Source organism: Moschus berezovskii, chromosome X, assembly GCF_049115385.1.
Source record: "Moschus berezovskii isolate FMDL1 chromosome X, NW_MosBer_1.0, whole genome shotgun sequence".
NCBI classification, from domain to species: Eukaryota; Metazoa; Chordata; class Mammalia; order Artiodactyla; family Moschidae; genus Moschus; species Moschus berezovskii.
This window is the reverse complement of record NC_142488.1, coordinates 671,942-691,450: the sequence shown is the minus strand read 5'-3', so window position 1 is coordinate 691,450 and position 19,509 is coordinate 671,942. Positions and strand designations below refer to the sequence as shown.

Below are 19,509 nucleotides of genomic sequence, written 5' to 3'. Positions count from 1 at the left end.
ACTTTCATGCGTTGCAGAAGGAAATGGCAACCCACTCCAGTGTTCTTGCCTGGAGAATCCCAGGGACGGGGGAGCCTGGCGGGCTGCCATCTACGGGGTCGCACAGAGTCGGACACGACTGAAGTGACTTAGCAGCAGCAGCAGGAGCATTGTATCTAGCTAGTTATTCTATTTATTCTATCTAGTTACTTATTCTATCTAGCTCCTTATTCTATTTCTCTAGCTCTTATGCTATTTATCGATCCAGCTACGTACTCTACACCTGGATTGTAGCCCAGAGACCACAGCGTCGAGCCTCTGACCTCCAGAAGGATGGTCGTGGCCAAAGCACCCCTCGTCTGGGGCCAGGAAGACCTGAATTTCACGCTGCACAGCAACGAACAATTTGAGGTCCATCAGCCAGGGATGGACATGGCCACCCACTCCAGTATTCTTGCCTGGAGAATCCCATCGACAGAGGAGCCTGGTGGGCTACAGTCCATGGGGTTGCAAAAGAGTCGGACACGACTGGACTGACTTAGCACGCATGCAGCCACTGTCAGCTTCTGGAAGACTCAGGTTCTAACTCTGAAATGGAGTAATTTATGCTCACTTTGTCCATGGCTCACAGATCCCATCAGTGAATATCTGTGAAAGGGGTTGGTAGCTTTATGTGTGTGTGTTTTAATTTGTCTTAAATTTATTCATCTGGCTGTGTTGGGTCTCAGTTTCAACATGTGGGGTCTTTAGCTGCAGCCCACGCCGTCTTTAGCTATGGCACATTGGCTTGGTTGCCCCAAGGCACGTGGAAGCTTCGTTTGCCAACCAGGGATTGAACCCATGTCCCCTGCATTGGAAGATGGATTCTTAACCCCTGGACCACCGGGGAGGTCCTAGAGCTTTGTAGTTCTTTAAACATGATTTTACAAGGATGGTTGTCACGCTGGGTGTTATTTTTAGTAAGAGTCGAACAGAGTCAGACATGACTTGTGGACTGAACAACGAGACGGGCTCCCAGGAGTGCTTTTGGTTGCAGGTGCGAGTTGTCGTCCAATCACTAAGTCGTGTCTGACTCCGTGACCCCATGGACTGCAGCACGCCAGGCCTCCCTGTCCATCACCAGCTCCCGGAGTCCACCCAAACTCATGTCCATCGAGTCGGTGATGCCATCCCACCATCTCATCCTCTGTCGTCCCCTTCTCCTCCTGCGCTCAATCTTTCCCAGCATCAGGGTCTTTTCCAATGAGTCAGCACTTTGCATCAGGTGGCCACAGTATTGGAGCTTCAGCATCAGTCCTTCCGATGAATATTCAGGGTTGATTTCCTTTAGGATGGATTGGTTTTATGACCGGAGGGTATGGGAGTAAGTTGGCCCCTGATGGTCAACCGAGGCTTTGTCCTGTGGGACAAAACCCACTGACAGGACAAAGCCCACTGACAAATCTCCCTGATAGCCTCTGGGAAGTGATTCTCCATTGAGACCCTGCAGACCAGCCCAGTTTGTCCCTGACACAGACATCATGTTGTCCCCTGCTTCCCTTGATGCCATCGGGAGCTGGACCAAACCTCCCTGACCCTGGATGAGCAGCCAGAAAGCATCAGCTAGATGAGACCTGTCTGGGCCTGCGTCTCCAAACACAGGACGCTCACGACCCACCAGAGCCTGAGAACCCTGGCCGGACGACATCCATTATCTGATCAGCCTCTGCAGACAGTTATATCCAGCGGGGCTGCACCAGAATGATCAGCAAGGCTGAAAAAATGATTCTGCATTTTTTTTTTCCTTTCTGACCAGAGTCATCTTTTAAAATAAAAGTATGACTGTTTCCTGTAGTCATTTCCCCAGTTTCTTTTCCGCCTTTTAAAAAAAGGGGTGACCTTCGTACTTAGTCATGAGCTGAAGTCCCCTTGGAGGAGTTGACCTTCTGCTCAATGCCTCCACCTCCTGCTTCCACCATGAGGCGTGTCTTTCTGCCCTTGGTGGCCGCCGCTGTCTTCTTGCTGGGACACGCGAACGCTTCAGGGAAAACCAAGCCGGGTAAGTCTTGCTTGCAGCTGTAGCTGCCCGTCTGTGTGAAATGCCCTTGCTTTCAACATCTCTGCTTTTTTTTTCTTTTTTACAATGTCTTTTGCAAACTCATGGGTTTCTCTGTGAAACTGACAAGAGCTTTCACAGGTTCCCTTCTCTGGGTTGGAAAGATCCCCTGGAGGAGGGCATGGCAATCCACTCCAGTCTTCTTGCCTGGAGAATCCCCATGGACAGAGGAGCCTGAAGGGCTACAGCCCATGGGGGTCGTAAAGAATCGGTTATGACTGAAGTCTCTACAAACCTGAGTCTGCCTGTTGTAAAGGACCTCCTCTTCATGGCCTTCAGGATTAGGTTCAGATGGGAAAAAAAAAGAAATACGAGAGTCCGTGTCTAGAAAACTGAGAATCTGGGTCGTTTCACTGTGCTGCTTGCCTGCAAAGAGGTGCAAGGATTTTGCTTAAATTAATACTTAGTTTATACTTAATTAATACTCTCTGTAGTGGGGCTTCCCTGATGGTTCAGACAGTAAAGAACCCACCTGCCAATGAAGGAGATCCAGATGCGATCTCTGGGTTGGGAAGATGCCCTGGAGAAGGGAATGGCTACCCACTCCAGTATTCTGGCCTGGAGAATCCCCACGGACAGAGCAGCCTGGCGGGCTACATTCCGTGGGGTTGCAAAGAGTTGGACACAACTGAGTGACTGATACTTTCACACTGAGGGTGGCCCAGGTGGGAGCTGGCGATGGCATGTTCCTGACGTTCTTTTTCTGAACTGTCCGCGGGCATCACGCCACACTAGACCATCCCTGTCCAAGATGAGCTTTTGCCCAGCTGGTTTGGACGGGTCCTCGGGGACCTTCCAGGCTGAAGCCCTGGCGGGGGGTGGGGGGAACTGTGCTTCCAGCAGATGCAGGGGGCGGGGGCGGGAGCCTGGCTGTGGGGTGTCCCCAGGCCTGACACTCACGTAATTTCCCGAGCTGTGTGCAGTGCCCACGCTCTGCCTTCACAAGCCCAGATCTGGCCTCCCGTCTTCCAGCAACAGACGTAAGGGAGGAGGACCTGGCTATGCTTGGCATGCCCGTGGCCACAGACTCCTTGAGAGCTGGAGCTTCCTCCTGACTGCCACTCCTGCACCTGGAGTTTGGGTGGAAAAGTGCAGTTTAGACCAGCTCTGGAATCTGAACCACTTGAAGCACAAATACAATACTAGGATTTTGTTGTTGTTCAGTCTCTCTGTCGTGTCCGACTCTTTGCGACCCGATGGACGGCAGCACGCCAGGCTTCCCTGTCCGTCACCAACTCCCGGAGTTTGCTCAAACTCATGTCCATTGAGTCGGTGATGCCATCCAACCATCTCATCCTCTGTCGTCCCCTTCTCCTCCCGCCTTCAATCTTTCCCAGCATGAAGGTCTTTTTAAATAAGTCAGCTCTTCGCATCAGGTGGCCAAAGGATTGGAGCTTCAGCTTCAACATCAGTCCTTCCAATGAATATTCAGGACTGAGTTCCTTTAGGATGGACTGGTTGGATCTCCTTGTAGTCCAAGGGACTCTCAAGAGTCTTCTCCAACACCACAGTTCAAAAGCATCCATTCTTGGGTCCTCAGCCTTCTTGAGGGTCCAACTCTCACATCCATACATGACCGCTGGGAAAAACATAGCTTTGACTAGACGGACCTTTGCTGGCAAAGTGATGTCTCTTCGTTTTAATACGCTGTCTAGGTTGGTCATAGCTTTTCTTTCAAGGACATGGGAGAGACCTGGGAGAGACCTTGGAAGGGCAGAGAGCTCATTCCCTGTGAAGCTCGGCTCACTCAGAACCTTCATAGCAAATTCCTGGAAAATGCAGGGCTCACTTGATGAATGGCTTTTGTTTGCCTGAGGTCATTACAGGTGTGAGACCCTAAGAACCCACTGGGCGTGGTCTTAATAAAGCACCGCCTCTTCCCACCCAAGGCCCCAGAGTTGTGTCAAGAGACCCCTCAGGGGCCATTTCCACTCAATCGATCCATTTTTAACAAACAGAGTCAGACTTCATGGCTGCAGTGGACTATCAGAGAGTATTTCCATCCGAGGCCATCATGTGTTGACAGCAGGGCTGCTGGGCTAAGGATGAAGCACCTTTGCCCCCTCCCCCTCAAAAAAATGCCCTTGAACTTACAAGGAACAGGCATACACCCCCAGCCCTGGGGACCACACGTCTGAGGTCAAGGTGTCCTTGAGCTGAGCTCCCTGCAGAGTCTCCAGGGGAGGGTCCTTCCCGCCTCTTCCGGCTTCTGGGGGCTCTGGGCATCCGTCCCTGGGCTGGTGGCCGCCCCCCTCCCGTCTCTGCCTCCGTCTCCACGTGGCTTCTCCTCTGCGTCCGTGTCTCTCCTCTTGTGTGTCTTATAAGGACCCTGTTCCTGGGTTGAGGGCCACCCCCATCCAGGAGGAAGCTCATCTCAGACCCTTCACTACATCACGTCTGCAGAGACCCCATTTCCTAGTGAGGTTCTGGGGTTAGCACACAGGCGTGCCATCTGCAGAGCCACGGTTCAAGCCCTACAGGATCTATTCAAGGGATGTAACATTTGACACAGACAGGGGTCCTTTTCTGTTTTGATAGGTGTTGCTGTAGTCGTCAGGGGAGGGAGGTCATTGAAGCAGATGACCTGGTGCCCAGCCTGAGTCCGTGGCAGAGACGCGGGACACAGGAACGGCTCTCGCAATGCTATTTTTTATTTTATCTGTGTATTTACATTTGGCCGTTGCTGGGTCTTTGCTGCTGTGCCCTTGGGTTCATGAACTGCTCTAGAAGCAAGAAGGTGGTGTGGGCAACAGATGGAGTGTGTGTGTGCTGAGCCGCTGAGTCGTGTCTGACTCTCTGTGACCCCAGGGACTGTAGCCCGCCAGGCTCCTGTGTCTATGAGATTCTCCAGGCGAGAACACTGGAGTGGGTTGCCATGCCCTCCTCCAGGGGATCTTCCCAACCCACGGATCGAACACAGTCCTCTTCGTCTCCTGCATCGGCAGGTGGATTCTTTACCACTAGCGCCACCTGGGAAGCTAGTGAGATGCAATTATATACATCTCTATATATATGGATCGGAGAAGGCAATGGCACCCCACTCCAGTGTTCTTGCCTGGAGAATCCCAGGGACAGCGGAGCATGGTAGGCTGCGTTCCATGGGGTCGCTAAGAGTCTGACATGACTGAGCGACTTCACTTTCACGTTTCACTTTCATGCACTGGAGAAGAAAATGGCAACCCACTCCAGCGTTCTTGCCCAGAGAATCCCAGGGACGGCGGAGCCTGGTGGGCTGCCGTCTACGGGGCCGCACAGAGTCGGACCCGACCGAAGTGACTTAGCAGCATCAGCAGCGTGTATCGATGTAAAACCCATGTGGTATCTGTAATAGCCAAGTCTGCTTGAACCGCCCCAACCTGCGGGGATGGAAGAAGACCCCAGGACTCTACCTCAAATGATGTAACAAATGATGTGCCGATTGCCCCCACGACCTGCCGCCCTGGATGACCTTACTCACACCCCCTCGGAAACACCCAGCAGGGCTGGGCTTCAAGTCCCTGTGAGCTCGCTGGAACAAATGCCTCTGAATCATCATTTTTCCATACGCTCTCCAAATTGGGAAGCGGGTTCTACCTCTGGGGAGGGAGTGGTGGTGAGGGGAATTCTTGGTATTTACACGACGTCTCTGCCTGTCAGAGGCCCGTAGCTGGTACGGTTGGTTCATGTCCAGATTGCTCGCGACCTTGGTGGTTTTCTAAGAAAAAGTTAAAAAAAAAAAAAAAGAAACAAAACAAAAAAACTCAGAAGTTACAGAACCAAAGTCACGTTTACAAAAGCCCCCAGACCTTTCAGAACCGTCTGGATCTATGAGATAGGAGACTCCCGTTTTCAAGACCCTCTCCGTGGGGTTCCCTGCTCACCAGTGTGAGTCGGATGTGAAGAGGATCTGGGGGAACTGAAACTAGGCCGCAAAGGTGGATCGGGGGACGGGGCATGGGTGATGTTCTGGTTCACAGCTTTGTTTCAATGTTAATTCACACACCAGATGATTCAGCTTTCTAAAGCACACAGCTCAATCCTTTTTGTAAAAAAATAAAAGATTATTTCTTTTTTATTAGAAGGATAATTGGTTTACAGAATTTTTAGTTGACGTAGAGCTGATGCATGAGCTTTCCCGGTGGCTCAGCGGTCAAGATTCCGCCTGCAAAGCAGTAGCCCCAGAAAACTCGGGTTTGATTTCTGAGTGGGGAAGATTCCCCTGGAGGAGGGCATAGCGGACTCCAGGATTCTTGCCCGGAGAATCCCATGGACAGAGGAGCCCGGCAGGCCGTAGTCCATAGTGTGGCAGAGAGTTGGACACGACGGAGCACGCACGCTTGCACGCATACTAAGATGAGTTACAGGTGTACAGCATAGCGAGTCTCATCTTTGAAAAGCGATGCTGCCTTCATAGTCACTATAAAATATTTTCTATACTCCCTTTGAAGAACCGTATCATTCTTGTTCTGTAAGTGCGAAACAGACTCTGGACACATTGTAAAAATATAAACTGTCTTCATAATTGTAGATGACCAGATAGATACCTGCACATCGTTACACAGACAATTACCTAGGTAGTTGACGGAGATGATAGATGATTGATGGATACGTAAATACAGAGAGGAGACAGATAATAACTCTGATATAATGATGATGATGAGTAACTTGCTGAAATGATAATATTCTGGTTGCATGCGTGGTTAGTCAGTCAGTCGTGTCCGACTCTCTGCGACCCCATGGACTGTAGCCCGCCAGGCTCTTCTGTCCGTGGAATTCTCCACGCAAGGACACTGGAGTGGGCTGCCATTTCCTTCTCCAGGGGATCTTCCCGGCCCAGGAATCGAACCCGGATTTCCTGTGACTTCCGCTTGGCCGATGGCTTCTTTACCCACTGAGCTATCATGCAAGTCTGATATTCTGGTTATACTGGGCTACATAAGATGCATCATTAACTTTTTTTTTTAAAAAGTACCGTATCATTCTTACGAGTGCTGACATCATTTTACAAATTTCAAAGCCTTTCCAGAGTCACCTCACAGTCCTCTCTGCTAATTTTTTTTTGTGTGTTTTTTTCTGCACAGGAAGCGCATTGCAACTGCAGGTGATCAACTTTAATTTCGAAACTGTGCAGGTTACGTGGAACACAAGTGCATACGCTGGGATTAATTTCACGTTCATTTACAAGTAAGCGCCGTCACTGGGATTAATTTCAGGTCCATCTGCAAGTAAGGGCCCCCCACCCCAGAAAACCATGTCTTTGGGAAGACGGCACCGATGGGGTCAGCCAGGAATTGAAGGCGTGAAATAAGGCCAAGTGTGAATGTGCGCGTGTGCCCTCTGGACCCTGACCCCCCCAGTATCACCACAAGCAGGACTGCAGCTCCCAGACCTTCTACCCGAGGGATGACTGAGTCTCTCTCGGAACCACCCGGATCCTCGCAGGAGAGGCAGAGCGGTCTGACCCCACGGGGCCCTTGGCAACATCCCAGCAACTCTATTTGCCTGTGTCTCTGTCGCCTTCAACTATATTTCCTGCTCACCAGGGGCCGCCTTCCAAAGACACCCATTTCCCCTTTTCACAGGGCGCTTTGCCTTGCCTGACTCAACAGACCTGAGCGGCCACGTGGGAGGCGGCAGTTTTTTTTTTTTTCCCCCAATGATTTTGGTCTCAGTTCTGTAAAGAGTCGGGTGTTTGGTGAGGGCTTAAGTCGTTGCCATCTGATAAAACACGAGATAGGCGGGAAGGCGAGCAGAAGAGGGAAATTTTTAAGATGAATTTGTTAGGAAAATGAGACTCACGGGGCAAACAAAAAAGTGCCGCGTGGTATAGGTGGTCTCACAGATAGCTCACATCATTTTTTGTTTTTTTCCCTGAGCAGCTGTTTGTTCTGTCAGACAGGAGGTAACTGTTGATCTCATCACAGGTCGGGGTTGAGGTCTTAAGGATGGAACGTAAGCCTGCCTCTAGGCTTCCTGTTAACACTGCAGGAGAGTCTCAAAGCTTTATCCAATTTTGGCACATCCGTATTAAAAGTGCTTCCTTGAATCAAGGGCTTTTCTGGAGGTCAATTGTTGATTGATACCAATGTATTGATTGCTCATGCTATTGAAATGTGACAGCAATTATTATTATTGATACCATTAATAATATCCTAGATGGTCTTAACAGACTACAACAAGCTGGGTAACTTGGAATAACAGGAAAAACAAAAAGTATCCTCCCCTAGTCCTGAGAACCAGACGTCTGAGGTCAAGGTGTCCCTGAGCTGAGCTCCCTGCAGAGTCTCCAGGGGAGGGACCTCCCCGTCTCTTCCAGCTTCTGGGGGCTCCGGGCGTCCGCCCCTGGGCTGGTGGCCGCCTCCCTCCCATCTCTGCCTCCGTGTCCACGTGGCTTCTCCTCTGCGTCCGTGTCTCTCCTCTTGTGTGTCTTGTAAGGACCCTGTCATGGGGTTTAGGGCCACCGCCATCCAGGAGGAACCTCATCTCAGACCCTTCACTCCATCACCGCTGCAGAGACCCTGCTTCTTAATAAGGTCTTGCTCACAGGTTTCAGGTTAGCGGGTAGGCATGCCATTAGCAGAGCCACTGTTTGACCCCTACGGGATCTATCGAAGGGGTATCAACATTTGAGAGAGAGGGGGGTCCTTTTTTGTTTTGACAGGTCTTGCTGTAGTTGTCAGGGGAGGTGGTCGAAGCAGATGCCCTGGTGCCCACTCTGAGCCCGTGGCAGAGACGCGGGATACAGGAACGGCCCTCGAGATGCTCTTTAGTTTTTATTTTATTTGTGTGTGTGGTCGTTGGTGTGCTGAGCCTTTGCTGCCGTGTGGTCTTGTCTTCTCAAGGACACCTTCTCCTGTGGTGGCGCGCACCCTCTAGGGTACAAGGGCTTCACTAGTTGCAGCTTGCGGGCGCTAGAGTGTGGGGTCCGTCGTTAGGGTTCACGGGCTTATTTGCTCCACGGCATGTGGGATCTTCCAGGCCCAGGGATCAAACCCGAGTCTCCTGCAGCGGCAGGCAGATTGTTTTTACCGCTGAGCCACCAGGGAAGCCCCAAGATGTTGCTTTCAAGGACGCTACAGGACTGAGTGAGTCTCTTTTTAAAATTACAGATTCGATAAAAAGGAGGAATACAGATCATGCTCCAACTATATCCTTCAACAGGGTTACAGTGCTGGGTGCCTCCTGGAGGTCCAAAGAGATGGACCTCTATATTTTTCCATCCGGAATGGAACAGAGCCTCTCCTCACCAAGGACCTAGCGATTAGCGCTTACCGTACGTATTAAGTACCTCGAGGGTTGACTATGCATCTTGGGTTAGAAGCCATCGTACAAATGGAGTGAACCAGTCTCTGCAAAGATTGCTGTTTTGATCTACATTTCTGTGATGTAGTGGTCCTTTCTTTCTCTCTTTTTCGTTGAGGGTTGGAATGTCAGAGGTCTATCTTAGAATCCAGTGAGAGGTTCAGAAGATTGGGTTGGGAAGATTCCCCTGGAGAAGGAAATGGCAACCCACTCCAGTGTTCTTGCCTGGAGAATCCCCAAGGATAGAGGAGCCTGGTGGGGCTACCGTCCACAGGGTCGCAAGAGTCAGACATGACTTGCTGACTAAACAACAACAGAGCTGATTAACAATGCTGTGATGACTCCGGGTGGACAGCGAAGGGCCTGAGCCATCCACACACGGGCCCACTCTCCCCCAAACTCCCCTCCATCCAGGCTGCCACAGGACACTGAGCAGAGCTCCCTCTGCTGTGCAGCAGGTCCTTGCTGCTTCTCCATGGTAAACACAGCAGTGTCTCCATGTCCATCCCAGACTCCCTGGCTATCCCTTCCCCCATCCTTCCCCTCGGTGACCATAAGGTTATTACAGAGGATTGAGCAGAGTCCCTTGTGCTGTCCAGCGGGTCCTTGCTGGTTCTCTGTGTTAAATACAGCAGTGTGTCCATGTCCATCCCAGACTCCCTGACCATCCCTTCCCCCATCCTTCCCCCCGGGAGCCATAAGGTTATTACAGAGGATTGAGCAGAGTCCCTTGTGCTGTCCAGCGGGTCCTTGCTGGTTCTCCGTGTTAAACACATCAGTGTGTCCATGTCCATCCCAGACTCCCTGACCATCCTTTCCCCATCTTTCCCCCTGGGAACCATAAGGTTATTACAGAGTACTGAGCAGAGTTCCCTGTGCTATCCGGCAGGTCCTTGCTGGTTCTCCATGTTGAATACAGCAGTGTGTCCATGTCCATCCCAGACTCCCTGACTATCCCTTCCCCATCCTTCCCCCTGGGAACCATAAGGTCATCACAGAGGATTGAGCAGAGCTCCCTGTGCTGTCCAGCAGGTCCTTGCTGGTTCTCCATGTTAAATACAGCAGTGTCTCCATATCCATCCCAGACTCCCTAACCGTCCCTTTCCCCGTTCTTTCCCCCTTGGTGAGCATAAGTTCGTTCTCTAAGTCTGTCTCTTTCTGTTTTGTGACTACAATCATTTGTATCACGTCTTTTTAGATTCTGCATATAACGGATGTCATAGGATGTTTTTGCTTCTCTGTCTGACTGTTCAATTCCATGGTCTCTGTGATCTCATCTTACATTAAACGGTTACCTCTGTAACGATCCTCTGTCCAGAGATCGTGAAGGGCGAGGAGCCAGGAGTTCACGGCGTCTTTTCCTGGTGGGAACACAGTTCATTTCATGACACGTCCCGTACGCTTTCTCCACCAGTTTCAGGGGAGCTCCTTCCCACGAGACCCCCCACGGGTCCTTGGAGAGCTGGCTAACCCTTCTGATTGTCCATGCGCTAAAGACAAGGAAACGTCACGTCTCATCAAGTATTTGGGACAGGATGGGGAGCAGGCAGAGAGGAAAGCGGATCGAAGCCCACGGGCCACTGTGAGTCCAGAGATGGGCCGTGTTTATCTTCGCGGCCGTGTTAGTCACTTTGCTGTTTCTCATTTTCAGTGAAACCCAGATCCCCCGGCGACCTCAGCTTCCGGTGGCGTGAGGAGGCCGTGACGGTGACCTGCTCCAACCTGGGATACAGCGATCTACAGTATGAAATCCAACACAAGACCGTCTTTGACACTGAGTGGCAGGTGAGGCTACATCGTCTTGGGTCGGGTGTGAGTAGGCACCCCCAGGGGTGGAGAGACAGAGGGGACACATATATCCACATTTGTTTTATGCCCTTGCTCAGGTGATTATGGGCTTCCCTGGTGGCTCAGACGCTAAAGAATCTGCCTGCCAATGCAGGAGACCCGGGTTCGATCCCTGGGTCGGGAAGATCCCCTGGAGGAGGGCCTGGCAAACCCCCTCCAGTATTCTTGCCTGGAGAATCCCACGGACAGAGGAGCAAGGCGGGCTATAGTCCATGGGTTCGCAGAGAGTCGGGCACGACTGTCCGGCTAGCACTTTCTTTTTCACTTTCCCTGGCGGTCCAGTGCTTAGGAATCCGCTGTGCAAAGCAGGCCACGTGGGTGGGTTCCATCCCTGGCCCTGGAACCCAGGATTCCACGTGTGTCAGGGAAACTCAGCCTGCGAGGCAATGACTGAGCCGGAGTTCTGTGATGAAGATCCCACATATTGCAACTGAAAACTGACGTAGCGAAATAAATAAATGCATTGTTTTTTTTAATTACATATTTTAAAAGGAAGAACTTAGAAAGTCTTCAAAAGCATCTTTCATCATATTTGTTATGGCAGATTTATTTCCTTTTTGGAGGGAAGGGCAGAGCCATCTCTGCATTTTTTTTTTTTTTTTTTGCTGTTGGTTTGAGGATAAACATCTGCCCAGAGAGAAGTGAAACAGGAGAAGGAAGTCGTGGAAGCAGGAATCTCGTGCAAATCTCTGGGACAAGATGAACGCGTCCGGGTAAAGCGTCGGTCAGGGGTCACCGTGTGTGTTTTGTCCGCTCCAGTCCACAGAGGCAGAAAACTGCAACGTCACCATCGACGGTCTGGATACTGAGAAGTGTTATTTCTTCCGGGCCAGGGTGAAAGCCCTGGAGTTTGCCTACGGCTCAGAAACACACCCCAGTGACTGGTCAGAGGTGACGCGCCTGCAGAGGGGGGAGCTGCGAGGTAATGCTCGTCACGCAGCATTGCTGCCCAATACAGGCCAGCGGGCTACGCACGGGGAGGGTGGAATGGGGCGCCTGAAAACACGGATGGCCCCAAGGCCTTCTGCAGAGGGCACTGTGGAAGAAATGCCTCTTCCTGTGGCCGTTATCCTCGGACTAAGCTTCACTTTTATTTCTATTGACCCAACAAGAATAATAAGTGTAATTTATGAATGTTGTTGGGCTTCCTTGGTGGCTCAGCTGGTAAAGAATCTGCCTGCAGTGTGGGAGACCTGGGTTCGATCCCCGGGTTGGGAAGATTCCCCTGGAGGAGGGAAAGGCTATCCACTCCAGTGTTCTGGCCTGAAGAATCCTATGCACGGTATAGTCCATGGGGTCGCAGAGAGTCGGACATGACTGAATGCTGTTCTGTGGATATAGGTATAGAGAGCTAGATAGATCTATAGATAAATAGATGATAAATGGTTATTAGTTAATAGATGCTTAATGGGTAGATGACGATAGATTAGAGACAGAGGTAAGTAGGGGCTTCCCCAGTGGCTTAGTGGTAAAGAATCTGCCAGCAATGCAGGAGAACAGGAGATTCGGGTTCGATCCCTGGGTCAGGAAGATCCCTTGGAGGAGGGCATGGCAACCCACTGCAGTGTTCTTGCCTGGAGAATCCCACGGAATCCTCCCACCCCTGAAGGGCTACAGTCCATGGGGTCACAGAGAGTCAGGCAGGGCTGAAGTGAGTTAGGACACAGGTGTAGAAAAGTTGATGATGGATAAATGGGAGCGACAGAGACATGAGACATACAGATCAACACAGATGCATGACAGGCGGTAGACAAGCAGATGGAAAATAACAGATGACAGACAGACAGACGGCAGACAGAGGACAGACAGACGCGTGCGTGCCTGCTCGTTCACTTCAGTCGTCTTCGACTCTGCGACCCCATGGACTGTAGCCCCGCCAGGCTACATGGACGCATGGGATTCCCCAGGCAAGAGGACTGGAGTGGGTTGCCAGTTCCTCCTCCAGGGCATCTTCCCGACCCGGGGATCGAACCCGGGTCTCTCGTGTCTCCTGCATTGGCAGGCGGATTCTTTACTGCTGACCCAGAGGGGACGTCCCAGGTAGACATAGCGATCGATGGGAGGTGGACAGACAGACAGACGGGTGGATAGACAGACAGACGGATAGAGACAGATAGATAGAAGCTGGACAGATAGATAGATAGACAGAGGGATAGACAGGCAGACGGATAGAGACTCAGACAGATAACCAGACAGGTGGATAGACAGACAGACGGATAGAGATACACATAGATAGCCAGCTGGACAGATGGATAGACAGACAGACAGATGGATAGACAGACAGATAGAGACACAGACAAATAGACAGCTGGACAGATAGACAGACAGACAGATGGATAGAGACACAGAAAAATAGATAGCTGGACAGATAGATAGACAGACAGATGAATAGACAGACAGACGGATAGGGACACACATAGATAGCAAGCTGGACAGATAGATAGACAGATGGATAGAGACACAGATAAATAGACAGCTGGACAGATAGACAGACAGACAGATGGATAGAGACTCAGACAGACAGACAGCTGGACAGATAGACAGACAGACAGATGGATAGACAGACAGACGGATAGAGACACACATAGATAGCCAGCTGGACAGATAGATAGACAGATGGACAGACAGACAGACAGACAGACAGACAGAGAGACGGATAGAGACTCAGACAGATAGACAGGTGGACAGATAGACAGACAGACAGATGGATAGACAGGCAGACGGATACAGACACACATAGATAGCCAGCTGGACAGATAGATAGATGGATAGACAGACAGATAGAGAGACAGACAGATGGATAGAGACTCAGACAGATAGACAGCTGAACAGATAGACAGACAGACAGACGGATAGACAGGCAGACAGATACAGACACACATAGATAGCCAGCTGGACAGATGGACAGACCAAATCAAGCCGTGCTGCCCTCAAGCACCACTGGCAGTCAGGTGAGTCTGTGCCCCCTTCTGCCTGACGTCTGCCTCTCCAGTGTGCCCACCTCCCCTTCCAGGACATTTCACACCGTAGTCAAGATCTGCTGACCCTGACAGTTCCCGAGGGCAAGAAACACGGCGCTGGCGGGGGGACTGGCGGGCGACCCGGCATCACGCTGAACACGTCACAGCCCTCATTCTGTTTCCCTCTAGATTCGTGCTGGGAAAGCAGCCTTTTCCCCAGATTTATTTTAGTTGCTGCCATGGTCTGCTTCCTGACGCTCTTCCTTCTGCTTCTGTCTCTGTGGAAACTACACAGGTGAGGACGCCCCCGCCAGAATCCTCAGACACATGGGCTTTGGTTCCCATATGTCGTGAGTTGGGGGGAAAAATAATTGTGTGGTGTGGTTATTAGCTGAATATCACTTTCTCTCTTATGCACATGGTATACGACAAGAAAACGGAGAGGTGAATAGAGCCAAAGGTGTGGCAATACCTGCAGACTCTGTTGAGAAATATTCTCATGAAGATCAAAAGATGCAGAAATGTTCATTCCCATGAATGAACTTACTTCACTCACTGAGTTGTGTCTGACTCCGTGGACTGCGACACGCCAGGCCTCCCTGTCCATCACCAACTCCCAGAGTCCACTCAAACTCACGTCCATGGAGTCGGTGATGCCATCCAACCATCTCATCCTCTGTCGTCCCCTTCTCCACCCGCCTTCAACCTTTCCCAGCATCGGGGTCTTTTCCAATGAGTCAGTTCTTTGCATCAGGTGGCCAGACTATTGGAGTTTCAGCATCAGCATCAGTCCTTCCAATGAATACTCAGGACAGATCACCTTTACGATTGGTTTGATCTCCTTTCTCTCCAAGGATTCTCAAGACTCTTCTCCAACACCACAGTTCGAAAGCATCAGTTCTTCTGCATTTCGCCTTCTTTACTGTCCAGTTGTCACATATGTACATGACTTACTGGAAAAAAACATAGCTGTGACTATTGAACTGTGGTGCTGGAGAAGACTCTTGAGAGTCCCTTGTACTGCAAGGAGATCCAACCAGTCCATTCTAAAGGAGATCAATCCTGGTGTTCATTGGAAGGACTGATGCTAAAGCTGAAACTGCAATACTTTGGCCACCTCATGTGACAAGTTGACTTACTGGAAAAGACTCTGATGCTGGGAAAGGTTGGGGGCGGGAGGAGAAGGGGACGACGGAGAATGAGATGGCTGGATGGCATCACCGACTCTGAACATGAGTTTTAGTGAACTCCGGGAGTTGGTGATGGACAGGGAGGCCTGGCGTGCTGTGATTCACGGGGTCGCGGAGAGTCGGATACGACTGAGCGACTGAACTGAACTGACTATACCAACCTTCATCAGCAAAGTGATGTCTCTGCTTTTTAATCGTTGTTCTAAGTTTATTGTAGTTAACGTTCTTCAAATGCACATCCCACTGAGCTCTGTCCTCCTATCATGTAAGAGTGACAAGCATATAAAACATCTTTTAATTTTTATTGATATTTATTAAACTGGACAATTTGGTGAGTGGTGTGAGGAGAACTGGACAAGCAAAGCTTGTAAATCCAGTTACAGATATAGCAAAACATGATTCTCTGAAACCGTAGAAAACTTTTCAAAACGATCATACTAAATAGTTCTCTCTGTTATCCTTCCAGGCAATAACTTAACTGCTGCCCTTTGCAGCCTTATTCAAGCTTAGTTGTGCTCAGGCATTTGACTGTTGATGATGTTTGAAGGGACTGATGCCCGGGTCTGTGGGCGCCGCCTGTGTTTCTCAGGCTGCCGTTTCCATAGCAACAGTGGGAGTGATGCACCGAGAAAGACGGAGTCGCATTCTGGACCACTCACGCTGGGTCTGAGCCAGGCTGAGCTGGACACTTTCAAGGGCCTTCCGTCATGGCTGGATATAGCATGGGGCTAATTCTCTTGATTCTTGCAAATTGCCCATTTGTTCTTCCGTCCAGATTCCCTGCTTTCACCGGCTCAGTCTGATGCCGCCTTCATCACTCTCTGTTTGCGAGCAGAGGGAGTGGGCAGGAGATGCAGCAGTCAGATAGGGCTGTTGACAAGTCACAGGTCTGATGTTTTTTTGCTCTTGTTTTGTTTTGCTGTGGTGTTTTTAACTGAAAACGGAAACCACCCCTAAGGGAATCTGAGGAATACACTTCTTAGGGGGGAAAAAATAAACACTCCTCCTGTCTTTAAGAAAGCTTCTGTTCCAGTGAGTGTTCTAATCAACTGTATTATTTTCCCGGAGCTGCCATAACAAAGGACCGAAGACTGGGGGCTCAACAGCAGACATTTATTTCTCGCAGTCCTGGAGGCTGGAGCCTGAGGTCCCGGTGTGAGCAGGGCTGGTTCCTGCTGAGACCTCTCTCCTGGGCGTGTAGACGGCCGTCTCCTCCGAGCCCTCACACGCTCCTCCCTCTCTGGGTATATGTCTGTGTCCTGACCTCGTCTTATTATAAGAGTCCCACTCCCATCGGATTAGCATCCTATCAGATGAGAACCTCTCTTAGGTTCCCTTCCGAGGGGCCTGCAAATTAAACAGGCCAGCCACAGGCAGTCACCGAAGAATATGCCTGTCTTTCTTTTTTCGATGTAATATTTTTAAGTGCACAAGTCATTCGCAGGAAGCAAGTGAAGAGCTAACAGGCGGTTCATCTGGGCACTTTCAGGGCATTTTAGCAAAGGGCAATAATCTGTGGAGAAGTCAGTAGACAAGGGGACAGAGAGTCTGGATGGGTGCAAATTGTGGGGAAGTGATTAAGAGATGTGTGAGACAAACTGCAGGCAGATGAAGGCTGTCTCAATGGAATCATCTTGACACCATCTTGGTGATATGACTCACTGTCCATTTCCTGCTGCAGGAGAGGGTGAGCTTTCGTGAGTGGAATTATTGCCTTTTTTTTTTCCAAATCAGGAGGGAAATTAATGCTCTCTTTTCAGGCAGACGGGGGAGGGCAGAGAGCGTCTGTTGGCTCTGCTTTTTCTCAAGGGGATGTAATTCCGCCAAGATCCATATGCAGCTGTCCTGGGCCCCTGGTGGTGGTGGGGTCTTTCCATGTGGATGCCCTGCTCGGGGGTGCCAGCCCATCTGACCAGATTGTCCATGTCCATTTCAGGATTAAGAAGGTTCTCATGCCCAGTGTTCCTGATCCCAAGTTCTCTTTCTTGGGGCTCTTTGAATCCCACCAAGGTAACTTCCAGGTTAGTGGCATCTCCTTGTGCATGATGAACAAGCTTGCTCTGGGCAACCCTAATTCACCCCTCTTCAATATTTTATTTTATTTTGTCTACTTAGAGGTGTTTTTTTTTATCAACTTTTTATTTTGCATTGGGGTATAGCCTATTAATGACAGCTTCAGCTGGACAGCAAAGGGACTCAGCCACACATACACACATTCCCTTCTCCCCCAAACTCCCCTCCATCCAGGCTGCCACGTGACAATGAGCAGAGTTCCCTGTGCTGGACAGCAGGTCCTTGCTGGTTCTCCATGTTAAATACAGCAGTGTGTCCATGTCCATCCCAGACTCCCTGACTATCCCTTCCCCCACCCTTCCGCCTGGTGACCATAAGGTCATTCTCTGAGCCTGTGAGTCTGCTTCTGTTTTGTGCACAAGTTCATTTGGATCATTTCTCTTTGGAGTCTGCATATTAGGGATGTCGTACGATATTTCTCTTCTGTGTGATTTACTTTACTTAATATGATAATCTCTAGGTTCATCTCTGTTGCTTCAAATGGCATTTATTTTATCCTTGTTATGAGTAAGCAGCATTCCAGTGTGTGTATATATATATACACCACCTGTCCTTTATCGGGGGCTTTCCAGGTGGCTCAGATGGTAAAGAATCCGCCTGCAAAGCAGGAGGCTTGGGTTGGATGCCTGGATCAGGAAGATTCCCCTTGAAAGAGGAAATGTCTCCTCATTACTGTGTGGATGGACACTTAGGCCGCATCCGTGTCTGGGCCATTGTAAACAGAGTTGCAATGAACACTGGGGCTGATTCACCATTAATGACAAAAAAAAAAAAACCCAAAAAACCAACAAACAGCTTTCATTCCTCTTGAAACTCCTGCAAGCCTCTTCGAATTCGAAAGCAGCGGTTTACTGGTTTTCTCTTTCGGTCAGAGAAAGTGAATCCCAGGGTCTCTGAGGGCGGCTTCTCTAGAAATCAGTCTTAGATCGGTGTCCCCTCTGCCCCAGGACCATGGGATTTTCCAGCTTCCTCGCCTTCTGATCTTATCAGGAGGTTCCATTCTTACTCTGTTCCCACTGCAGGGGGGCCAACAGCGAGACCTGCATTTCCGCTTTTCGACATTTATGGTCGTTAACTTCTTTCCGTGATAAACGCTTACAGGGGGCCGAGGAGGAACTGGGGAGGATGGAGCAAGGTGGGGTGGGTCCGGCTCCCCGCAGTGTCACCAGGCGTGGATTTGATAGGACGCCGAGATCAGAGCGCCGGGCATTCCCTGGGGCTGCCACAAACCTGGGGGTGCAAAGCATCACACGCTCATCCTCCCCCTGGTCCCAGGGACCACACGTCTGAGGTCAGGGTGTCCCAGGGCTGGGCTCCCTGCAGAGTCTCCTGGGAATGGTCCTTCCCGCCTCTTCCGGCTTCTGGGGGCTCCGGGCGTCCGTCCCTGGGCTGGCAGCCGCCTCCCTCCCGTCTCTGCCTCCGTCTCCACGTGGTTTTTCCTCCGTGTCCATGTCTCTCCTCTTCTGTGTCTTATAAGGACCCTGTCCCTGGGTTTAGGGCCACCCCCATCCAGGAGGACCTCATCTCAGACCCTTCATTCCATCACCTCTGCAAAGAAAAGAACTCGTTTCCAAATTAAGCCCTGTTCCCACGTTCTGAGGGGTAGCACTTGCATAAATCATTATTTTGGAAAGAGAGGGCACTGTTCAGTTTCTTTTGTTTGTTTGTTTTTGCTCAGTTGCTTCAGCTGTATTCAACTCTTTGTGACCCCATGGACTGCAGCCTCCGAGGCTCCTCTGTCCGTGGGATTCTCCAGGCAAGAATACTGAAGTGGGTTGCCATTTCCTTCTCCAGGGGATCTTCCTGACTCAGGGATCAAACTCCTATGTCTTAGGTCCTCTGCATTGGCAGGCTTTTTTTTTTTTTAACTTTTTTTTCACTACTAGCGCCACCTGGGAAGTCTAGTAAGCTTCCTAGAGGAGTAAAGTGAATTGTAAAACTGATTGGGTGTAGGAGATGAAAAGAAAGAAAAAGTTTTTTTCTTCTACCCTCTTAAGTGCGGTCCCTGGGGCCCTGCAAATTAAACGGACCAGCAAGATTAAAGAGAGAGACGTGAACAGCCCCAAGAGGTAGTTAGACCTTG

At 50.4% G+C, this 19,509-nt stretch overlaps 1 protein-coding gene across 2 annotated transcripts in view; it reads left to right on the top strand.

The window, feature by feature from the left end:
- The first annotated feature begins 1,870 nt into the window (after positions 1-1,870).
- The window catches only part of LOC129564527 (cytokine receptor-like factor 2), a 21,331-nt gene continuing 3,692 nt past the window's right edge, over positions 1,871-19,509 (top strand). The window contains exons 1-7 of one of the 2 annotated variants that reach the window (XM_055438602.2): positions 1,871-2,017; positions 7,135-7,237; positions 9,163-9,326; positions 11,007-11,140; positions 11,963-12,125; positions 14,353-14,458; positions 17,290-17,374. In XM_055438602.2, coding sequence (XP_055294577.2) covers positions 1,912-2,017; positions 7,135-7,237; positions 9,163-9,326; positions 11,007-11,140; positions 11,963-12,125; positions 14,353-14,458; positions 17,290-17,374 — 861 coding nt within the window. In that variant the 5' untranslated portion in view covers positions 1,871-1,911. The remainder of the gene's footprint in view (positions 2,018-7,134; positions 7,238-9,162; positions 9,327-11,006; positions 11,141-11,962; positions 12,126-14,352; positions 14,459-17,289; positions 17,375-19,509) is intronic. The other variant, XM_088833920.1, reaches the window with a different exon arrangement.